Source organism: Tachysurus vachellii, chromosome 2, assembly GCF_030014155.1.
Source record: "Tachysurus vachellii isolate PV-2020 chromosome 2, HZAU_Pvac_v1, whole genome shotgun sequence".
NCBI classification, from domain to species: domain Eukaryota; kingdom Metazoa; phylum Chordata; class Actinopteri; order Siluriformes; family Bagridae; genus Tachysurus; species Tachysurus vachellii.
In genome coordinates, this window is record NC_083461.1 from 24063405 (window position 1) to 24078485 (window position 15081).

A 15081-nucleotide genomic window follows, 5' to 3' on the forward strand; every position below is an offset into this window, starting at 1 on the left:
CATCGCAAAATATTTGAATTTGTTGACTGTCAGAAATAATTTGTTGTGTTTTTTCTTCGTTACTCGTGAGCTTAAGGACATTTTTTTAAGTGTAAGTCTTAACCTAATTATTCATGTCTCAATCCTGAAAATGTGCCAATTAACAAATAAAGCACTTTTGATTTATCTGTATGTAAAATATATCCAGAACTGTTTACATTATATTACGAAGAGAGATTTGAGTGCTTTCAGCTTGTTTTGCTTGTATATATGTCATGCACCCAGTAGATTTCTTTTCCTTTCTTTATATAATTAAATCATTTTAAATAAAATGGATATTTAACACAATTCTGACTGAAATTTAATGGTAATGTGATTGTGATTGTGATTGATCTGTTTTTCTTCCCACAGCCTGAAGCCTGTTACACCTTCTTATGAAAGTGTATTTAAAAGAGTGAGAATTCATTCTCAGAAATTCTGAGTATTTTTTTTTTTATCTTTAAGCTTATGGTTCTCTCTGGGCACTTCCTGGATGCCTTTCTCCTCTAATAACTCTAGTTTCTATTTTTACTTACCGCAAGGCGTCGGCTTCACCTCGGGTAACAAGTGCAAATCTGACAGGAATTTCTGCTTTGTTCAAAACATTTTCATAGTTTAACTACCCTTGTATTTGCGTATTATAATATTCTGTACTTGTATTACCAAAGATGTGACTTTCATCTAACAAATTGGCAGATATTTCAATGATCAGTGTTTAGCACAGTGGACATACTAAGTACAGTAATACTATATGGAGAACATCATGCTAATAGTTTTTTGTTTTGTGTAGTAATTTCTGCTATAATGTGTTCAGATTATTGACATGTACTGTGTGTGTGTGTGTGTGTGTGTGTGTGCGTGCGTGCGTGTGTGTGTGTGATTTGAGTCATCTGGAGATCTTAAGCACACCAAGTTCCTATCAAAACAGTCGGTATGTTAAAGGTCAAAGTTCAGCAACACTCCCTAGCACAGTTTGGAAAAACTGCGAATCAGATCACATCCAACCATACAGGTTGCTCTGATTTTCCCAAATCACACACGTGCACAAGTTGGAATAATTTAGAAAAATCTTGTTACAAACAGTTCACATCTCTAACAACAAATGTCTTATGGTGAATCCCAATACAACACACCGTCACTATGAAAGCAATAGAAGTAAAACCCCAGTGGATAAATTGTACTTTTACACTTTATGTGGCTATTTATCATTGATGTCAAATTATACAAGTTACAGCTAATGAATCATTTCCAGTTAGCTGAAGACGGATATGCTTAATAAATCTTTAGAGGATTCCACCCCTGACTCATCTACCTACACACATCATATCTATTTTGGTCCATTCAAGCAAGCGGAAGAAACACAAGCCTTTCTTTTTCTACTGATGAATTAATTAAACCACCTGGTTGTTAATGTGTGCACACGAAATTCAGATTTTCTTACCAAATTGCATGTAGATCCTGAGCTCTGCGTCCTGAGTCTGCACTACAGTTTACATTGGAGAACTTTTACATAATTTATTTTTTACTGTTTATTAAAGTTTAATCCTCCTTCTTAGCTTTTAGCCCTAATTGTCACATATTTATCAATTTTCTCATAGCTTCAGGCTCTGTATTGAGAACTGAAAGATCTCTAGCTGTCTACTGAAATGTAGGCTCAGATTAGTGTAGAATTCAATTCAGTTTTATTTCTTTAGCTCTTTTAACAATGGACATTGTCTCAATGCAGTTTTACAGAACATAAGAAATATAGTACAAAATGTTCAAGATTATTATTAAATATATTTTTTAATGTGTTTGTATTTATCCCTAATGAACAAGTCTGAGGTGACTGAGGTGACTTTGGTGAGAAGAGGAAGAGGAAGAAACCTTGAGAGGAACCAGACTCAAAAGGGAACCTCATCCTCATTTGGGTGACACTGGAGGGTGTGATTATAAACTGTTATAAACACCAAAGTGTGTTATTATAAATAATGTCCTTTCTCCAGTCAGAAACAGTCTGATAATTGTGTATTAATTATGAGGTTGTTGTCCACAAAGAACACATGGAGTCGCCATCTTCTCTTTGAGTGTCCGAAACCTTCATGAAGCGGAACACACGTGGAGCTGGAACAATCTCTAGATGCCTCGGGATGGGTAGAAAAAGAGAACTGGAGAGGAATTAGCGTAGCCACTGTTCATAATGTTCATGTTATCAGTTGTTGTCCTGAGAGACCACATGGAGTCGGTAGCTTCTCACTGAAGGTCCAAATTCTTCATGAAGCATAACAGAACCTGAGCTAGTACATATAGAATTCTGTATGGAAATCATCACCAGTGACCTTTATTCTGCATCTTCTAATGATCGGCTACTATTGGCATGATAATCGACAAAGCGAAAGTTGTTTCAAATTGGTTTTATTAACATTAACAAGAAGTTCATCGAGTGTTCTCTTGTGACCTTTACAGCATTTTAGCCAGCTCCCTTATCTAAAGACTTAAATTTATCATGCTCAAACATCTGAGGGTTGGGTTCAAACTCACAACCATCCAATCAGTAGTCTGACATTTTAACCGCGGAGCTAATAGTGACCTTCCTATGACCTTCCCAAGCACCAGATCTGAACAACAGAGGACCCAATTTGGAACACGGTTAAGATGTTGGACTACTGTTTAGAAGGTTTCAAATTTCAGCACCACAAAGCTGCCTCGGACAAGCTTGGGCTCTTGAACAAGACCTTTAAACATCAACTGCTTAGATTTATAAAAGAGAAATCTCAAAGGAACGTTTCCACTATCTTGTGAAGAACTGGGGCCGTTTTCAGTTCTTAGTAATGTTAATATCATTTATTTTCAACAACCAAAATATTCTGTCACCTAATGCAAGAATTTGGTGTTAAAAACAATTTCTTCCCATTTCTTCAGCACAAAGGTCCTGGTTTTAATTCAATTCAAATGAAACATCCATCCATCCATCCCTTTACTCAGAATCTTCATCTTCAACATGAGCTTCATTATTTTTCTCAACATTTATGTACAGTATCATGTCTACGTTGAACTGAGTAACTGACTAAAGATCGCTGTTTTAATTCTATTCATTTCTACTGTAATTCATTTATGCCACACATAAAGAACAGTCTATATATAAACATACAAATATTATCCATGCTTAAGAACATTTCTATAATTGTAAGATGGTTTAGTTTGTATAAATGTCTCTTGACCAGTGTTGATATTTTTTTCCAGATTATGACTCAGACCTCATGGCTGAATGCTTTTATTTGCATAATGCCCAGTGACTGAATCTTACTATGACTGCTTAGAGATATCCACCCCCTTTATGGTACAAGGAGGTTCATACTTTACTCTCTTTATCTATCTATCTATCTATCTCTCTCTCTCTCTCTCTCTCTCTCTCACACACACACACACACACACTCACACACACATCTTTATCTTCATGCTTTTGTTCACTTTGTAGTTTCTTGGATGAAATTCAGACTCAGTTATCATGAACAACATAGTTTTAGCTTGTTTTCTTCTGTTGTTGGTGAACCTATCAGGTAAGACCATTCTTTTTTTTTTTAAAGAACATTTTTTCGTATGATGCATAACAAGTAATGAGTTATTTTGTGCATTTTTGTGCTTGTAAATCAATTCTGGTGTGAAGACATTATGGTTTATCCAGCATTCTTTAGATCTTTAATAATTAGTAAAGAGCTGTGGAAAGGCAAAAGTGTTTTGCATACAGTGGATGTGTTGTTTTCAGTCTTCTACTTCCTCTCCATCTGGGTATGAAAGAGGAACTTGCAAATGCTTCAAAACATCTTTTTGTATTATGTTTGTAATCAGTTTTAAGTAATATTGTTGAAGTAATTCCATGTAAAGTGAGTGATGCAGTCACCGGGCTCATATTATTCTTCCATGACATTTCCTATCTCCTTCTTCTATCCAGACACAGCTGAATTTCAAATTCATCAGAAGCCCAGGTTTTATGGCGTCAAAGTGGGAAAACTTGTAGGATTTACGTGTTCTGCTTCTGATCAGACTCTTGGTCAGGTGGTGGTGAAGTGGTACAAGTTCAGTAGTACAAGTGAAGTAGTGAACATTAATACTAAGTATGAATTTACGAATACCAGAGCATGTAAGGAGTCAGGTAACATGAAGAGTCAGTTATTCATCCAGGACGTACAGGTCAAAGACAGTGGCATTTACTACTGCATGATGAACCAGACATTGGGACCTGGAACAGAGCTACAAGTGTTCAGTAAGTCTAAACATCTCTAGACCAAAAGTATAAGGTGCATATAGGTCTGTGTCACATATATAATTTTTTCTTTCTCTCTCTCTCTCTCTCTCTCTCTCTCTCTCTCTCTCTCTCTCTCTGTCAATTTTTGCACTGTTTTATCCTTTTCTTATCAGGACAGGGCAAACCGGAAGTAGCTGAAAGAAGGAACTATATCAAAGACATAATCATTTATTTCCAGAGTTTTCTCCTCCTACTGTGTATAATTGTTCCCTTGGTCTGGTATTATAGACTGGTAAGAGCCACACCCATCAACACACACACACACACACACACACACAAACACACACACACACACACATGCAAAGCTCTTCTTTTTTGCTTTGATGAACGTTTATATACATGAGGACAGATTAAAAATGTAATTAATTATTCTTTAGCTTTTATATATCTCAGTTTAGAAACTTTTTTTATGGTATGCGAGGTGTTTCGTTTGTGTTGTGAAAAAGACATGAGTGTTAAAGATATACCGTAGAGTTTATAGTGAAAACAAAGTATACATTAAAACATCTGGTGTTTTTTTCAGCTGTATGCATACAAAGTCTTCGCAGACGTCTTTAACTCGTCTCTCATCTGTATTTTGACTCATTATATCAGTGTGGTTGAATTGTGGCTCAATGGTCAGACTGGTTCAAACTGACAGGAAGGTGATAGTATTGATGCCTGTAACATAACCTGCACGGAACATCAAACCTTGAGGTGGATGAGCTCCAACAGGAGAAGACAACATTGGGTTCTCCTCCAGTCAGAAGAAACTGGAGAAATATTCCTCATATTCTTGTTCTGGGAACCTGATGTGGTCTTCAGCTGTTGGAGCTCATTCATCTACGTGTTTGATGTTTTTCTGCATGCTGAGATTAGAATTAAAAAGAGTTAAACGAGTAGATTAAAGAGTAGAAATGAGTCCAGTTTAGGAAATACTATAAATCCAGCACTTCTGATCCATCTATTCTGTGATCGTTTTCTTCATCCTGATGTTTGATGTGAACAGTAACTGAAGCTCTTGTGCCTGCATCTGCATGATTTATGTATAGATAGATTTAGATAGATAGATAGATAGATAGATAGATAGATAGATAGATAGATAGATAGATAGATAGATAGATAGATAGATAGATAGAAATTTTATTTAAATAGCTGTGTTAATGTATACAGGTGTTCCTATTAAAGTGGATGTAGAGTGTATACGTGTGTGTATATATATAATCATCAGCAAAATTTTCTTTCATTTACTAGCTAATGCAGGATTCTTTTGTCTACTTTTATTGTAGCCTACATCTTAATATTTATGATGATTAAATATGGATAGCCTTTTAACTCTAGTGGGAAAGATACGAGGAGATGTGTAGATTTATATGTGCTCTCTCTCTCTCTCTCTCTCTCTCTCTCTCTCTCTCTCTCTCTCTCTCTCTCTCTCTCTCTTATCAGGAGCATAAAGAGGAAGCTGTATACGAAGAGCCTGAGCATGATCATACATATGAGGTGCTGTTTTTTAATATTATAGTATTTATTTACTCTGTGTGTGTTTGTGTTTGTGTGTGTGTGTTTGTGTGTGTGTGTGGTGGTGTGTGTGTTTGTGTCTTTGTTTGTGTGTCTGACTGTGTTTTGTGTGTGTGGTGTGTGTGTGTTTGTGTTTGTGTCTTTGTGTGTTTGACTGCGCTTTTGTGTGTGTTTGTGTGTGTGTGTGTGTTTGTGTCTTTGTGTGTCTGACTGTGTTTTTGTGTGTGTGTGGTGTGTGTGTGTTTGTGTCTTTGTTTGTGTGTCTGACTGTGTTTTGTGTGTGTGTGTGTGTTTGTGTCTGACTGTGTGTGTGTTTGTGTAGAATGGTTTGTGTAGAGTTTATGAAGGAGTTTAACAGCTTTGTGTTTTTGGTTGATTAACTTTTTAAAGAAAATAGCTGCATGCATTGTTGCGTGTCTTACAGGAAGAGGAAGTGTTAAGACAGACAAGAATACACTGTTATCATTGTTGTCATTATTTTTTCACAAATGTTTGGATCCCTTTCTTACTGTATCTCTTTCACTTTTGCTCATGTCTCTCTGTCAAACATCCTGTCTGCCTTTTTTTCTTTCTTCTGTTTCTTCTTCTTTAAATTAACAACTTCTCTGACTACAATGTGGGTTTTCTTTTTTTTTCTGTCTGTCTCTCCTGTCTTCCTGTCTTCATTCTCCTACTCTCTTAGGGTTTGGACATCGAGCATTGTGGAGACCTCTATGAAGACCTAACTGCATTTGCTCCAGCCCCAGATACAGATGCAGCCTGGGAAATCGAGTCTCCAGAACAGGAGTAATAAAGTGGTGATGCAGAGTACATCTCATGTTAACATAGTTCTAGTCAATCTTTTTCTTTGTGGATTGATAAATTAGGAACACGATACAGTAATACATTACATTAAATGCATATTACAAAAAAGTTTTTTATTTTCATTATGTGCTTCATTTTCCACACAAACGCTCAATATATAATATAATATAACATAATAACAAGTCTTGCACTTACAAAGCAATTAGTTCCTTTCCTTTGTTTCATTAAAATAGCAAGATCTGCTTTTTTATTCACCAGCTTAAGCTTATTCATTTAATGGTGCTGTGTACATTAGGAATGAACATATTTTGTAGAAAATCTTGATGGAAATTCCTGAATATGTGATTTGTTCCACCAGAATAAAGACACGTGGCCATCAGCTGTGTTCTCTTTCCATTCATATCTATTTCTAAACTTACAGTCAGGTGGTTTTCCACAGGTCCAACCATTTACGCACATTTTCATCCTCCCATTCATGCTCAAACACTGTGATATTCTCTCTACACATTTCCCAACTTTGGAGATTAGGGTCAGAGCACAGGGGAAGCTATGATACAGCACCACTGGAGCAGAGAGGGTTAAGGGCCTTACTCAAGGGCCCAACAGTGGCAGTTTGGCAGTGATGGGGCTTAAACCATGATCCTCTGATCAACAACTCAAAACCTTAACCGCTTGAACAACCCGGAAGTAGTAACACTGCTTCCAAACATAATTCTTAAATTATGCATGTAGGTTTTTAACAATATGAACACAAAATACTCATCAAAAATACACAACAGTATAAATACACAACTCTATGATGAACTCTATGGTGCTGTAATCATCAGCAAATTGGTACGGTATGAAAGGAATAAAGCACTTTTGGGAAATATTTAGTACCCTTTTGATTTTTTTTCTTAACACTGTATAGCAAACGGTGAGGTAATAAGATAAATAAATACACAAAAATAAAACAAATTAAAGCCATTTTAAAGTAAAAATGTATTCTAAATTCTTAATCTAAGGATATATATATCTTTAAAATGTATAAGGATTATTGTGATATTTTCACCATTTTACCCTTTAGCAGTGCTGCACCACACATTTCATTTCCTGTGTCTTAAATATGCAAACTTTTTCATACAGGAGACATGAGTAGTCAGTTCCAATACTCCGCCCTGCAGTGTCTCCTCAGCTTTTCTGAGCTCTAGACTGTTTACAGTAAAAACTACTGCCATCCTGTGGTCAGGTCTGTTAACCAGCATGTAACATATTACAGTATATGAATCATGTTACATAGGCAATACAAGGCAAAAAAAAAATGATAAGGAAAGTGCTAATTCTGTAGGCCAACGTGAGATCAGGTGACATTGCATCAGCAAGACCATAAAAGGGCGTCTAATCCCCAATGTCTAAGCTTCAATGTCTTCAGAGAGATGTTCTGTCTGTAAAGGATTGTTAGTCTATTTTGTATGTCCACTGATCGCAAGCAAACAGTACAGAAGATGCATACCTCAACAGGGATGGCTGTTCATTGTGAGTGCATCTTAGTAAAAAAGCTTTGCTCCCATCTGGCTCACTTTTACTGAAAAACCAATGTGAGTCCGGTGTCTGCGACCAGGCATCTGATCAGAGTGAGGGCTCAGATTCTAAGGGGATAAATGAACTCCACTGAGCAACAAATTTGGCCCTCAGTGCACTAAGAAAGCATTTATGGCATTTGGAAGACACCCTTGTACAGAGCATCTTACATTTTTATACACTTGACCAATTGAGGGTTAAGGGCCTTTCCCAGGGGCCCAGCAGTGGTAGCTTGGTGGAGCTAGGATTCAAACTCACAACCTTCTGAGTGGTAGTGCAACACTTTACCCAATAGGCTACCATACCCCTAAGTAAACAGGCTGCGCAGTTGGCCATTTCATGGCTGTGTTTCATGGTTGTCATAGAGAGGCAACTGTGGCTCAACCTTACAGGGGTAAAAAAGAAGGTCACAGACTTCCTCCTGGATGGCCCAAATCTGCTCAAGGTCTGTTAGGTGATGTTATAGTTAACATTGTTATCAACAAGTATCAGGAAGCTAAACAGGAGTCATCAGCATTTGTGGAACTGATCCTTCACTGCATCTGGAAGACTGATTCTTTGCTGCATTCACCAGCCAGTTTCAGCCAGAAGCTAGTTTCCACAGGGAGAAACAGAAGGCCAGTGGCCACTCGAACCTAACCCTTGGAAAGACAGGGCAGCTGGGCAGCATACACAAATTCAGGCATCTAAGTGAAGGTATGCTACATTCCAAAGGTGTCTTCTGCGATGGGCAAGCCAGTCATCTTATGAGCCTTTCCACTACCTCATGTATGTCCAGAGCAAGATAAGCTAGTCATCTACTACGTCCACTCCAGTCCACTGCTCCACAGTGGCATGAATCCTCCAAAGTTTTGGTCTGCTTTGGTGATTGTGGTAATGTGGTCACCAAGCAGGACCTTTCTTACTGGGTTACATATGCCATCGTTCTGTCCTATTAGGCAGGTGAAATGGCTTTACCTCCAGGAGTCAAGGCCCCCTTCACAAATGATGATTGTGCTGTGGCAGGCTGCTCCTCTCCGCACACATTTATCAAGCTTTACAGACTGGACATGAACTCAATCCTAGGATCCCTATCTGCTCTCAGTTGTCTGTGCCATACAGCCATGTGTGACAGGCATTCTTCCACAGGGTGGCACCATTGGTATTGCTATTCTCCATAATGTAGCGTTGAGCTCCCTTGAAATGGAATATCTCAGGTTGTGTATGTAATCCAGCTCCCTGAAAAATTGAAACCCCCCCAACTGCTCCCCAAGCGCTAAATGGCTGCCCACTGCTCCGGGTGTGTGTTCACGATGTGTCTGTGTTCACTGCTGTGTGTTTGCACTTTGGATGGGTTAAATGCAGAGAACGTCTGAGTATGGGTCACCGTACTTAGCCGTATGTCACAATTAAGCCCACTGATCAAAGACTCAACAATGGCAGCCTGGTGGACCTGGCATTTAAGTTCACAACCTTCCAAACTTCAGGAATCCAACACATTACCCACTAGGCTACTACATGCCCCCATTAGATAAAGAAAGTAGGTTTGTTGATATGGGACCTTTTAATGCTACTTTATTTTATCTGGTTATCTAAATTTCCAAGCATTTGTCAGGCTCACACATACTCTAATATGACCACTTAATTAGGAACATATGCAAACCTGTGGATTTTTGCACAAATTTCTGTGGCTTTCAGTACCACATGGTTTTTGGTGTAAAGTGTTTGTATTTTAGAAACTGCTGGGATTCCCTGAGGTTTTCATACAAAACAGATGCTAGAGTTAATGTATGTAACATCTAGTAATGCTATTATAGCGCTTCACATTGTGGTGGAATTGCTTAACAAAAATGCTCTTCAGTATCAAATCTATTTTGTACAAAAATTGCATTGTAAAAAATAGAACTGCATTTAGTTAGTGCTCTGAATGAGTTTATTAACATTCGTTGTTTCACTTAACATCTTCAAAACTAGTCCCGGAGCATAAAGCATGAATAAATACATAGATATAAAAACGTTTGAAAAATAAATCCTTTTTTTTTTTTTAAGTTTCTTATATTAAGTTTTTAAATATTTTAAGTTTTTGAGTATGGCTGTGATTAAAGAACCAGCGATGCCAATTATTCGATGTCAGATGTGTTTTGCACAGCAATCACACTGTAATGTTCAGGAACAGTCGTCAGACTCATCGTAATATTGTAGAAACCGACAATGAAGATAAAATTGTTAAAGACATCAACTGTCAGCTTTATAAACTCCAGTATTTAGTAATAAGTGAATAACACATACACAACTGAGGCATTTTTATGTAATTTTTATTAAGATGCGCTCAATTGCAGTATAACTGTAACAGGATCTCGAACTGACATCTTCAAAACTTTCACAGTGCAGGTGCATAAAGCATGAATGAATAAATACATAATTTATTTGTAAATAAATTTTAAATAGAAATACTTAAGAAAATAAGGCATGATCAATGTTTCATAATTTAACACACATATACTTTTAAAATAAATAATTTCATTAAAAATTAAATAGATAATAAGAAAAAACAATTCAAGTAAAAGCTGAGCAGTTGGAGGTAAAGAGGCTTTCACAACAGCCAGTAGCTTTTCTCTGGCAGTTCTGTGAATTGGTCTCAGAGCCGTCCGGTTTCCACCGCAATGATCTGCTTATGATTGATTGTCGTTTGCAGCAAGATTCCCAGAGACAGCAGGGAAAAAGTCCAACAGCCCGAAGAGTTGAAGCAGCTCTTTTCTGATCCACTCCCAGGCCTCGTTCTTCTCCTGCTGTAAAGTTAAATCCCGATATTTTAGTATTTCAGCTCATCGTCAGACCTTTACTTTAAAAATATCTTTCTGTCTCTGTTGTAATTTGTGTGTAAAAAAGGGATGATGAATAAATTGCTGACCTTCTCGTTCTTGGTGAGATCTCTTAGTCTTTTGAAGTATAAGGGCAATCGTTTGTTCTTTTTCATTTTGTGATCAAGCTGTGATTAAAAAAAAAAAAAAAACACACATTAAAAGAGTACATTATGCTTGGATCACTTCGATTTGATCAAAAATCAGTCCATAAACCTCATGTCTACTTTACTGTCCAATGTTCATCTCACACCTGATTGAGACATTTAGAGAGGACAATGAGAAAACGAGCACTCACACATGAGCGTAGTCCGTTGGCCTGCTGATCCAGCAAATGTAAGAAAGTTTCCAGCTTGTCCTTGTTCCAGGACACAGAGTCCGGCTCTTCCAATAGCCGCGAGACCTCGTCCAGAGTCTGAACGATGAACCAGATCTGCTTCTCAGGCTGAGGGAGAAAGGAGGGAGATGAGGATGAGGGAGGAAGACACACGGAATAACAGGACATGTACAACAGTTTCTGTATGTGAAAATCATCATTAACGTATTAACCTGAGTATGGCTGTGATTAAAGAACCAGTGATGCCAGTTATCCGGGATGGAGGAGTTGATGTTGATTTCCTCTCCCTGAATGTATGGAAACAAGACAGATGTTAGCAAAATAATGAAGATAGATAGATAGATAGATAGATAGATAGATAGATAGATAGATAGATAGATAGATAGATAGATAGATAGATAGATAGATAGATAGATAGATAGATGACATACCATTTCTCTAAGCAGTCCTAAACATGTCCCATGGTGCTGTTTGAATTTGAGGTTCATCCATCGGCAGCTGAAGCCACAGCTCAAACTGCACAGAGTCAAAATGACACAAAGGTGCATCAAACGTGAAGACATTATTTTCCCAGTATACACACTCTACTCTCAGCAGACTGGTATTCCTAATAAGACTGTGAAGTTCTCTACACTTTACTCTCACCATCGTGTGCACTGTTAATACTCAGTATTTATAAACAACAAGTGAGATGCACAATGTAAAGAAAGTCTTACGAGTGGAATTTCACTTTCTGAAAGCAACCAAAAAACCAAATGCCACACCTATGAAAATATACCACTAGGTGTGTGTGCGTGTGTGTGTGTTTCTGTGTGTCTGTGTGTGTGTGTGAGTGTGTGTGGTATATTGTGACATTTACATTCATCATCTTAAATTGTTCTATTCATTCATGTAACCTTCTGTTTGAAATATTTAGATGTTTTAATAAACTTGAGACTCAAGTTTTTTTTTTGTTTGTTTTTTTGTATTAATGCCATTAACCAACAGTACAATGAGATATATTCTTTAAAGTACAAATACACAGCAACTAAAATAAAAGAAATAACAACAATGCCAGAGGACAAGAACAAAATTATAACAAACCAAATGAAAAGAGTGCTACCCTATACATCATATCTGCTTACAATATTATAAGCTCGAATTGCCTTTTTGCTTCGACAATTACACAAAACAGAACAATAAAGCTTGGAATCATTTTTAAAGCAAAAAAAATGGTTTGGAGTCAGACCATTTCATTTTATGAATGTGAAATTGTCCCATTAATATTAACAACTGTATGAAATATGCCTTCTCTTTTTCAATCCCATGATCATTATAGATCATTATAATCGAGTCCACTCAACTGCAATTCAATGTTCAATTTTTTTCTTAATTAAATTCTCCACCTCAATCCAAAATATTTTTGTATTTACGCAATGGAAAAACAAATGAAAAATAATTTCCTTTTCACCTTTACAGAAATTACAAGAGTAATCAATATCTAATTTAAAACGTTCCAGCACGTTTTACTGGGTATATTCTATGCATTATATTAAAAGAGACTTCTTTTACTTTTTTATTAACATAGAATTTATCCACTGCCAAGCTTTACACCAATTCACATCCCCAAACACAGAAGACCAGAAAAAATGAGCTGAAGGATAAACAATATTATTAAGTATATTTCTAATATAGTTATTTGAACTTGAGACTTCATTTGAGAAGTCATTTTCTCAACGTAAACCATGCTGACGCAATTGTGGGCGTGTCCAGGTTTGAGTATGCGGTCATCGCGGCTTTACCTGTGTGTGAGATTAACACCGGAGTCTGCAGGAAATTCTGCTGAAAGATAAACAGAAAGCGCAGAACCTCAAACAGCGGGTGAGAAACACCATCGAAATGAAAATGATTGCAGTTTATTAATGAAGATGAACTTTACATCCGGAAACAAGTCGGTAAGGAGAAACTCGCAGGAGATTTTACAAGCTTGTCGATAATTAACACATTTTACAGGCTTTTTATTGCGATCAAATAGCTTTAATACTGAATTCTAGCACTTTGCAGTTTTCTTTAATAAAATTAAGTATCACATGAGGTCTAATTCTTTACAATTCAATGCCAGAGCGATAAATAAGTCCAGGATCAAAATAAACACGAAGGGGAAGATGTCAGCGTTCAGGAACAGAATAAACATCAGCAGGAAAAAAGATTTCTATATGTTGAGTTTAGAAATGTTTCAAGAGTTTTCTCTTAATACTTTTATTTCTGTCGTCTCGTATTAAGTCATTTACCGTTTAAATGATTCGGAATCAGGTTCAAAGTTCATCCTTTTTCTTTGATGAATATGAAACTTTCCAACAAAAAATTAAAATCACTGCAAAGAGAAAGAAGTGTCTTTTTACACCTCAGTGTTAATTCAATAAAATCCATTTGTCCAGTTTTGTCCTTGAAATGTTTCATCAATCCAAAACAGACAGATGCAAGAATTCACAACAACACAATTAAAGAATATTTGTTTTTAAATTAAACCATAATTATTAAATATTAAATCATCATTTTTTAAATATCAAATCATCATTTGTTGACATTGTCTCAAAGCAGTTTTGCAGAACACAAGAAATATAGTACAGGAAGTTTAATATTATATAAAAGTTCCAGATTAATATTAGCCTTGTATTTAAATGTGTTTGTATTAATATCTAATGAACAAATCTGAGGTGACTGTGGTGAGGAAAAACTTCCTTAGGTGGAAGAGAAACCAACCTTGAGAGGAAACAGACTCAAAAGTGAATCCATCCTCATTTGGGTGACACTGGAGGGTGTGATTATAAACTGTTATAAACGCTGGAGAGTGATATTATAAATAATATCCTTTCTACAGTCAGATACAGTCTGATAATTGCAGGTCCGTAGCCTGCCTATTGAAGGGGGGGGGGGGGTTCATTTTTCAAAAAATGGACCTTTTTGCAGTTTTTCTCCTCCGTTTGCATTTAACTATGAGGTTCAAATACATCCTTTTGGTGACCTTTTATGCACTAATTTGTGCTGGATTAGCTTGTCTGCTGGTACCTTAACGAGCATGCTTTTTGATGCACCTAAATTATTTACTGCATTGTTGTCAAATTGCTTCCTCATGTACCACCTTTGCCAGTCCATAAACAGTTCATAAGTTTAAAGACCACACTAACAACAGAATAGATTTAATGATCTTTACTGAAGTATTAATAATAATTATTTTCATCATCATTTCTTGACTCTCTGTCAATGCCTCTTTGCTTGTTGCTGTATTTGTCTTGACACTTATGGATGTAGTACACTGGTCAGTTCCAATCTTCTTGGGTGCAATTATTACGTAACTAGTACGTCGTGTGTTAGCTGGGTAGGCATCGTAAATCATTTAATATACTAATCATTCCAGATCATTTACCTCAAGCGGTCCGCTTTGAAGTTCTCAGAGGAATAAAGACGCGCACCGAAGGAGAGAAGCATTTCCATTGGCTCCAGTCTGCCGGTATTGGCCAATCAAAAGTCGATATTGCACAGCCAATATAACTGAATATCCCACTATGTTTTATGATTATAATTACGCTACGTTTATATGAATATTATATTGTAGACTATTGAGTGGATAAAATATAGAAATTCTTTTAATATATATATACGTATATGTATATATACGTATATATATATATATATACACGCCTCTAAATGTGTATATATATATATATATATATATATATATATATATATATATATATATA

General features: G+C 36.5%; 2 protein-coding genes across 2 annotated transcripts; one reads left to right on the forward strand and one right to left on the reverse strand.

Moving 5' to 3' along the window:
• Positions 1 to 3342: 3342 nt before the first annotated feature.
• Positions 3343 to 6983, forward strand: cd79b (CD79b molecule, immunoglobulin-associated beta). The gene is made up of 5 exons (XM_060863932.1): positions 3343 to 3557; positions 3950 to 4261; positions 4417 to 4535; positions 5729 to 5782; positions 6483 to 6983. The coding sequence occupies exons 1-5, from the start codon at positions 3506 to 3508 to the stop codon at positions 6588 to 6590; spliced, it is 645 nt and encodes a 214-aa protein (XP_060719915.1). The 5' UTR covers positions 3343 to 3505; the 3' UTR covers positions 6591 to 6983.
• A 3832-nt stretch (positions 6984 to 10815) lies between these two features.
• Positions 10816 to 13111, reverse strand: ifnphi4 (interferon phi 4). The gene is made up of 6 exons (XM_060888166.1): positions 13074 to 13111; positions 11773 to 11857; positions 11554 to 11628; positions 11303 to 11449; positions 11055 to 11132; positions 10816 to 10932 (listed from the first exon to the last, which is right to left on the reverse strand). Exons 1-6 carry the CDS (start codon positions 13109 to 13111, stop codon positions 10816 to 10818), a joined length of 540 nt encoding a protein of 179 aa, XP_060744149.1.
• Positions 13112 to 15081: the final 1970 nt, after the last annotated feature.

Coding starts and splice junctions, on each gene's coding strand:
- cd79b (XM_060863932.1), top strand. CDS start 3,506: ATGAACAACATAGTTTTAGCTTGTTTTCTTCTGTTGTTGGTGAACCTA. Junction 3,558..3,949: donor GTTGTTGGTGAACCTATCAG/GTAAGACCATTC, acceptor TCTTCTATCCAG/ACACAGCTGAATTTCAAATT. Junction 4,262..4,416: donor AACAGAGCTACAAGTGTTCA/GTAAGTCTAAAC, acceptor TTTTCTTATCAG/GACAGGGCAAACCGGAAGTA.
- ifnphi4 (XM_060888166.1), bottom strand. CDS start 13,111: ATGACCGCATACTCAAACCTGGACACGCCCACAATTGC. Junction 11,858..13,073: donor CTGGACACGCCCACAATTGC/GTCAGCATGGTT, acceptor GACTCTGTGCAG/TTTGAGCTGTGGCTTCAGCT. Junction 11,629..11,772: donor TAGGACTGCTTAGAGAAATG/GTATGTCATCTA, acceptor CCATACATTCAG/GGAGAGGAAATCAACATCAA.